At 27.4% G+C, this 8714-nt stretch overlaps 1 protein-coding gene across 1 annotated transcript; it reads right to left on the bottom strand.

Annotated features, from left to right (window-relative positions):
• Window positions 1-3905: 3905 nt before the first annotated feature.
• Window positions 3906-6813, bottom strand: LOC101489135 (uncharacterized). Its single transcript, XM_004508709.4, has 6 exons — window positions 6652-6813; window positions 6426-6534; window positions 5392-5764; window positions 4475-4961; window positions 4334-4377; window positions 3906-4217 (listed from the first exon to the last, which is right to left on the bottom strand). Exons 1-6 carry the CDS (start codon window positions 6692-6694, stop codon window positions 4176-4178), a joined length of 1098 nt encoding a protein of 365 aa, XP_004508766.1. The 5' UTR covers window positions 6695-6813; the 3' UTR covers window positions 3906-4175.
• Window positions 6814-8714: the final 1901 nt, after the last annotated feature.

Below are 8714 nucleotides of genomic sequence, written 5' to 3'. Positions count from 1 at the left end.
GTATTACTATACTAGTTTGACGTACATGTTTATTAAGTATTTAGTTGTACAGATAGTGGATATATTTTTTTCTAAAAGAAAAATATTAAGCTATATTGCGTCAAAATGCAATTCAAAACATTCGGCAGTGATCCAGAAGCATGTGGCCGTACCTGCTGGTTTCTCATGAATTTATTAATCGTAGATGGCCGGATTAATGTCGTTGATAAAGGAGTTAAATATTCACTAAATATATTTGTATGGTATTGCTCAATTGCCCATCACCAATATCCTTAAGTTGTAACTTTGTAGTTGTATCTCAATATTTTTACCATTTGTATAGAAGAAAAAAAAATCACCGTATATCTCTATAAAAAGTTTAAAACTATAAATTAAATATAATTTAATTTCACTTTTGACCATTCAAATATAGCGCGCAAAAACTACATATTATTTATTTATTTAATTATTTCACATAAATTAAAAAAATATAATAAAAAATAATTCTACCAAATTATTTTATAAATTGATTGATTTTAATAATCATAAGTGATTAGTGAATAATCAATAAATGAGAATGATGAATATAATATTAATTAGAAAGTAAAATTAGTATTAAAAAATTAAAGTTATATTAGAAACTAAAAACAAAAGTTTTCTTGAGATAATTTTGTTTTCAAATGCCACAATTATTATAAAACGAAAATATATTATTTAATTTTTTTATTTTTAGATTTTTTTTAAAGTAATTAAGTTTGTGTCCAAATACTTGTCATCATGTCTAAATTCATGCCCTTCCTCTCTTTGAACGATTAATTGTTTATGTCATTATGTGTCATCTTTTCTGACATGTCATTATTGTTTTATTTCTGTTTATTCTGTTGCTATAAAATATATTAGTATTGTTATGCTTTGATCCAATAATGGATATAACCATTTTAATAATCCTTCTAATAGTTGAGAATTATAGCTGAAGCTAAGAAAATAGAAAAATAGTTAAAAAGAAAAATAAAATGTAAATATAATGTAGTATTATATAATATTAATATACTTAATTTAATAAATTTTACTTAATTATAAATATTTTTTAATTATCTCTAAATTAGAAGTGTGTAACAATATTTTTAATTTGAGAAAAACAATACAGTATAAGAAAAAGAAAAATACAATGTAATTAAGGAAAGAATATTACGAAGAAAAAAAAAATACTATATAATTAATGAAAGAAAGTTACAAAAAGAAAATACAATGTAATTAATGAAAAAATAACAAGTAAAAAAATACAAGTTGTAATCATATCGATTAAATAACAAAATTCATATAGAAATGTGGTAACAGTCAAGATACGAAGTATTCGTCCTATTATGGACTAACTATAAAATCTTCTGGTTTCTCCACTCTAATATAAAATTAAGAATCTCAATATTTGATTTCAAATATCAAATTTGGCCAAACTCAAGATAGTAGGATGGAAGCACAAAAAGAACGAGAATGGATAATATTTTAGGGTAAAAAATAAATAAATAATAGTTGTTTTAATATCAAATGGTAGAAATACAACGAAAAAATCAACAGTGGCTAAAAAGAATGAAATTATAGTAAAATATATATCACTAAAGAAGATAATAGTTAGTCAACAACGAAACATCTTAAATCTTAAATATTCAAATATTATACAACTAAATTGAGAAACAATGAAGAATCACAAATTTAAATTCAAAATGAGAAAGTAAGGATTAAAAAAATTAGAATAAAAATGTAGCGGAATAATTATTATTGTTCTCATACCATATTATTGAAAATCATGATTGAATTCAAGAAATAGATAAATAATTAAAGAAAAAATAAAATTTAAAATATTTATTAAACAAAATATATATAATTAAAATATAATGCACTTTTATATAGTACTCTTAGGGTAACTAAATCAAACAAATTTTGTCTCACCTTAAGCATTTTTATAAGTATTTTTAACTACTCTTAAGAGGGATCATTTTTCTACTTATGAGTGGATTAATAATTTTCAAAATGTATTCTGGACGAACATTCTTGCATTTGCTTCGTAGGACTTAATTCTAATATTTAAAGTTGATGATTGCGTGAGTTAAAATAGTTGTTAAATTAACTTCAGTTGAGAATTTTTGGTGAGGAATATGAAAACTACTTTAAGAACAATGTTCCATTCAATGATTTTGTGATTTGTAGTATTTAAAATATTTTTGGGATATTGGTTGATATCAAAATTAATTTATACTGGCAGTGATGAAAGAAACTGTTGATCATGTGATTTTGATTGAATTTTGAAATAATAGATCTCTTTTTTTTTAAAAAAAAAGGAGTAATTCTGAAATATCTTAGTTTGATCCAACTTCAAAATTATAACTTTTATAAAATAAAAAATTGCGTTGGAATTGTGCTGTGTTAATTTATAAAATAAAAATAATTTTACGGTAAAGTTGTTGAATTGTCTTATAACAATTAAATTGAGCCTTGTCTTAAAGTGTTATTAAATTTTATATTGTAATAGTTTTATTGTTAAATAAATTTTTAGAAATTTTATTGATATTAAAATATTAGATTTTTTTGTTTAAATTATTTTTATAGTATTTTTATTTTTTTGGTATAACATTTTTAAATAGTAATTTTTAAAATAAAATTTCAGATGAAAATTTAGTTTACATAGTTATCTTAAAATATAATTTAAAATATTTCATCTAATTTCTACATTTTTTTATAAAGAAATTTCAAAAAGTAATTAAAAGAAAAAAAACAATTTTGAGAAGCTTTTTATAAAAATAATTTTTAAAGGATATTTTTTTTAATATGATTTTTATCATGTCAAAATCTCTAATATTAAATATTTAAATTATTAAATGTCAAAATTATCTTTTTTTTTAATTGAAAACATGAATCTAAAAAACTTCTACTATTTTTAAAGTAAATTTTCATAAAAATAATTTTTTAAATTATAATGTTACAATAATTTTTTTTTAAATCTTAAACAAACAAACTTATTAACTTGTTGTAAAATTCATTTCCTGCAAACAAGGAATTTAAATTCTTATGGGTTACCTTTGTTATTTCATGATATTATTGGTATTTATAATTCAAGTTTGATGTTAATTAAGTTATAATATTTGTTGAAATTTAGTTGATGGAAAGTAAAATTAAAATGATTTCTAAATTCGTTAAGACAAAAGTAATTGCTTTTTACCTCTCTTTTATAACATGTGCGAATCTAAATTTTTTGCCAAAATAATGGAAATTTATTTTCTTATTATATTTTTATTTACTTGAAAGATTAAATTATATAAAAAAAATTACTTTTTGGAATTTATGGATTACTTTCTATGTTAATTTAAATATAAAATTTCCAAGTAGTTGTTTCATGGTATTTTATAACATGGGCGAATCTATTTTTACCTTATATAAATCAAAGCTTACATGGACGAAGATACGCTTTCTATCAAATGAGTCAGTCCCATAGTCATGAAGAGTGCTTCGAGACATTTTGTTGTGCAAACATACTTTTAGGAAAGTGGTTCAGGTAGGGTTAGAGCAAAGGACTGAAAATCCTTGTGTCAGTGATTCGAATCCACTTCTAAGCGGGCTTTGGGTCCAAAGGACAGGTAGCCGAGCCGGGTTTTCTTAAATTTAAGTTAATTAAAGAGGAAGTCAAAATCAAATGTGCGCTCCTGCACTATACGGCTTTTTGGCGTCGCCCTATCTTGTCTTGCTGGAGTGGAGGCAGATTTTCTAAAAAAAGCGGACTGAAACGGTGAAGTAGCTCTGAGCAAGAGTAAAAGGGAGTTTTTATTTTTAATTGAATGCGTCATTCGTAGTGAAATTAGTTTCGTGACATTTAGCATTATTGCGCTCTTAAAGTTCGCCTTGTATTCGTACACTGATCAAATTCTCACTAAAAATTCACAAAAGGTTCAAATTTATCTCAAGCTGTTGTTTCCATCCACAAATACAATAAAACTCAACTATAGAGTATTATAGACAAACCATAATATCCAATACAACTTGGTTTCATTAACAACAATAAAGGGACGAACAAGAAGAAATCAATTTTTCATCTGTATTTGTACTCCTATAAAGATCGAACTCCACACAAATAGAACATTATAAACAACCAAACAAAGTTTGAGAATGATATGACAAAATTCAGAACTGCAAGCCCAAAAGCATTGTTACACGACTTCAGTCAAAGCAGCATCAACGATCCCAACATCCTACGAGACACGACCAACACATATCAGCCATATAATATAATATATTCTCTTACAATTACAACACTTGTTTAGACTGTAATCATTATCATCATAATCATAAATAATAAGCTACTTACCATATTTTCTTTTTCTCCAGTACTTGTAGCAGGACTAACAGGAACTGTAAAAGAGCAAAAAAAGTAACCACACCAAGTCATTTGACAAATTAAACTAGAAAAATCTCATATTAAAGTGCCATAAAATAAAAATTGCTGCACCTTCTTTAGCATCAGATTTCTTTCCATGTCTCTTGACACTGCTCTTATTGGTGTCAGGTTTACTTGGCTTTTCTGACTTTTTAACTGATCTATGATTTGTGCTATCAGAAGCAGATTTTGAATTTGCAGAGTTCATTCTGAAATTTTCTCTCAACTTGGATCCAAGATTTTTCTTTTGGTTAGTTTCCTTCTTGGTTGACTCTATGGTAGTAACAGGAGTAGTAGCAGGCTGAGTTGAATCAGTGTCTAAGCACTTGGGTGTCAGTTTAACCTCAGCCACGGTAGAAGAAGAGTAGCAGTGTAGTTCATCATCAGAAGATTTAGTTCCTTCTTCTGGCATCTGTGAAATACTTTGAGAAACTTGAGGCTGCTCTATGAATTCTGCAATTTTATAGCTTTCTAGTAGTTCTTTCAGTGGTTCCCCAAATTCAGCAAGCTCGTGTCGGCGACTGTAAGACTTCAACTCATCTTGTAGTTTCTGGAAGGGCTATGGTTGAAATTCCACAAAGGCATCATAAAAAAGAAAACGACTCAATTAATTAATTAATGGAAAATAAATAAAGGTATGAGTATGACATGTAAATAAGTGACTAACTAGCATAGTTTTAAAACACAAGATGTGCGACCGCAGTCTAGCTCGCAACATTGAAGTTTTTAATGTGTCTACTCCAACTGTTGTGCAATATAAAAATTTAACGTCTCTGATATCACACAATTGAGGCCACTTGAATATAAGTGATTTTCTAGAACATCAAATATTGCAGCGCAATTGTAATTGAAGATTCATCGATCGCATTTGAGTGCAATTCTCCACAATACCAAGGATTACAACACAATCGCAATTTAAAAACTTGCTAAATAGGTCCATTGGCAGGTTAAAAAGTTTGCAAAATTGAATTGATGGGTGAGTATTATACCTCACATCCTGCCTCCAAGGCTAGTTTGAAGAATCCAAGTGAAATGGAGTGCTTGTTAGCAGATTCAGAGAGCTTGATTTGGCTTAACCAATACGAAGCAGAAGATAAGAGACTAAACTTCACTCGACCGGATGATTTAAAAATGTCAGAAACAGGTGTTTTGATTCTGGTTTGGGGTCCTTGTCCATTACCAGATCTCCTTGACCTTGTCTCTGAGATTGGAGTTATGTTGCCAACTAGCTTTGAACTTGGAGTGGCAGATCCTTTGACAGGAATGGAGAGCCTTCTTGGCGGTTTAGCACTTGAAGATTTGTCCTTGCCAGAGAAATCAAGAACACCAACACTTTTGCTTACATTTGGAGTACTTCTCACTCTGAAAATGTAAATGAGATTCTATTTAAATCATGAATACTCTACTTCAATTAAGATACATAGAATTAAAGAAAAATCACACTTGTTTCATTCTGTCTTAGGAAGGAGCATTGTAAACAGTGAAGCAATTAAAAAGTACTCCCTCCAATTTCAAATTAATTTAACACCGACGCCCCATAACATACGTACTCACAACTTTGTAAGTGCATTTTAAAAATAACTACAAAATTACCAAATTTTCATTAGATGTCAAGGTAACCGATGAATGACTCTTTTCCTCTGAAATTTTTGTTTTACTACTGTATAAAACCGATGGGAGTGGTGTAATGATGTAGTTAATTGTTAATTATTAATTATGGAACTAATTACATAGTATTGTGGTTCCAATCCCCAAACACGTGTCAAATAATATATCAACCCTCAATTCATCATAATTTGATGTTAATTGAATTTAATTTAACGATGAATGGAACTGTGAGAACATAGGAGAAACATAGCAACATTTCCACACAAAACAAGAAAGCACGATCTAAGCAGATCAAAATCCATTGTTACCAACAAACTCGTACTGGTATAATCTAATAAGTAAAAGTAGATATTTTTTTATTCTCCGAAGAAAACTACTTCCTCCATTATGAAAAAATTTCAGTGACGAGTAGTACCTCTTAGATTGAGAAGGATTGGTACAATCAGATGCATCCGGCTTCTGTTCCTTGGATTTGTTGGACGAACGCAGCGCATATCTTAGAAGTTTAGGTTTCCCAGAATTGCCTTAATCACAATTACAAAAACAAAAATTAACAACACCAACCAAATGAATTCTTTGTCGTAATCATAATACTGCATAATAATAGAATCGATTGATTGAAAAAGAAAAAGATTGATTACCAGAAACATCAGCAGATGGTTGTTCCTTGATGATTTCTTCCATTTTTAAATTCTGTAATTACGAAAAACAACGCTGGTTTTTATTTTACTGAGATGGAAAAGAAAAGGTGGTTCTATTGCAATGTAACCGATCTAATGCGTTTGATTTGAATTTGAATCAGAAAAATGCGTTTGATGTGGATTTATAAAGGGTGTGTGCATTTTACACGTGTCCATCGGTGAGAGCGGGAAAGGATGAAACTCAAATTTGATGCCACACCGACGATAAGTCGAGCGTGCTGACGTGGACCCTGACTTTTTTAAATAAAAAAATTTGAATTCGAATTTCGAAATTCAAGAATCAAAAGGAAAGAGCTGTTATTTGTGCGGTCTTTGTTCCGTTACTTGTAGGCCAAAACTGCTTTACGAGTTGAGTTGGTTTAATAACGGATACCCACCCCACTCTTCTAATTGGACTTTCGAGAGGGACATAGTTGTTGTAATGTTATCATCATTCTTTTTTTAACCATTTTTGTTGGTTAAATTTTATTGGTTTGGGAAAAAAGTAGCTCCAACTTTAGATAACAACATGATCATTTGCAACAATCATAAGACTAAATATTACCACTTCGTCCCTTGATAAGATTTTTAATCAAATTTACGGATATTGAATAAAATAGTTACAATAATAAATAATAAATGTGTTCGAAATATTCACCATTACTTTTATAAGTTTATCTATGTAATTATCCATGCAATTATTGATATTCTAACTTATATCTAAAAAATATTTAACTTATATATATAATTAGTGTAAAGCGTTTTATATAGACACTAAATTACAACATTTGATATTTAAAAATATCTTACTTGTATGATAATGGATTTTAAAATAATATACATAAATGATTTTACATCATTGTGTATGCAAATTTAACTATTTCAAAAATATATTACTATGTGAGTTTAACTTTGATTTAAATGAGTATACAAGTCAATATGTTGGATACAAAAAATTCAACAGAGGAAACTTAGGATGGAAATCATGTTGAAGGTACTTCTACTACTATCAATTTAATAAAAAAAAATGTTACAAAAATGCGACGGAAGAAATTGAAGTTGAAAATCACGTTAAACTTACTCTACTATCAATTAATAAAATAAATTATTAAAATAATTACAACATTATCTATTTAAAATTTGTTGTTATTTATGGACTCAATAGTAATATTCTTTTAGTTGCCTAAAATTTGACGCTGAAAGGAGAAAATTTATTGGGAAAAATGTGAGCTTTTCTTTTGTTTGCCAAAAAGATGGAACAATAGTAATATAGTTGCTAGAGCTCTTGAAACAAATCTTGAAACTTCAATCAAAACACAAGCAGGGTTGGTCCAAACTTAAACAAGTCAAAGCTTTATACCTCTAACTTTTTAGTTCAAAATTAAGCTTCCAAATTTAGTTAATAATATAAAATAAATTAAGGTTCCAAAACAATCATTAAATAGATGTATTGGTCTAGCGGGATGGATGTGGAATTGTTGAACAACTGTTTGAGCATTACAATAAATATTTTTGTTTCTATTTTGTCATTTTATTAATTAACTAAAAATAACAAATGGACATATTGTTTACCTTTGAAAAATAAATAATGTTTTATAATATTGTTATATGGCCACAATTATGTTTAATTTTTTTATTTATTTTTATAAAATTATGTAGTTTTCACTTAACTAGCAAAAAAATTCGTTTTGACGCATGATTGATGCATCGTTGATATTTTATATGTAAATTATTAAATATCAAATAAAAAAATTATTTTATTTATAGTGACACATAATTATTCCGTATTTAATTATACTTGTCAATAGCAAATATTTATCTTGTATTTTTTATATTTTTTATGTATAACTAACAAATATTTATTCTACTATTTTTTTATATTTATCATTGTCAAATATTTATCTCGTATTTTTTATTTATTTATCAATTACAAATATCTATCCCGTATTTTTATTAATATTTATTAATAACAAATATCTGTCTCGTATTTTTTTATGTGTTATTGTCAAATATTTGTCTCCTTG

Source organism: Cicer arietinum, chromosome 7 (genome assembly GCF_000331145.2).
Source record: "Cicer arietinum cultivar CDC Frontier isolate Library 1 chromosome 7, Cicar.CDCFrontier_v2.0, whole genome shotgun sequence".
NCBI classification, from domain to species: domain Eukaryota; kingdom Viridiplantae; phylum Streptophyta; class Magnoliopsida; order Fabales; family Fabaceae; genus Cicer; species Cicer arietinum.
This window is presented reverse-complemented; position numbering and strand designations above follow the sequence as displayed.

Excerpts from the sequence above, each read along its gene's own strand:
- LOC101489135 (XM_004508709.4), bottom strand. The coding sequence starts at position 6,694 with ATGGAAGAAATCATCAAGGAACAACCATCTGCTGATGTTTCTG. Across the intron at positions 6,535-6,651 it reads ACCATCTGCTGATGTTTCTG|GCAATTCTGGGAAACCTAAA; the intron begins GTAATCAATCTT and ends ATTGTGATTAAG. Across the intron at positions 4,378-4,474 it reads GAAATCTGATGCTAAAGAAG|TTCCTGTTAGTCCTGCTACA; the intron begins GTGCAGCAATTT and ends GCTCTTTTACAG.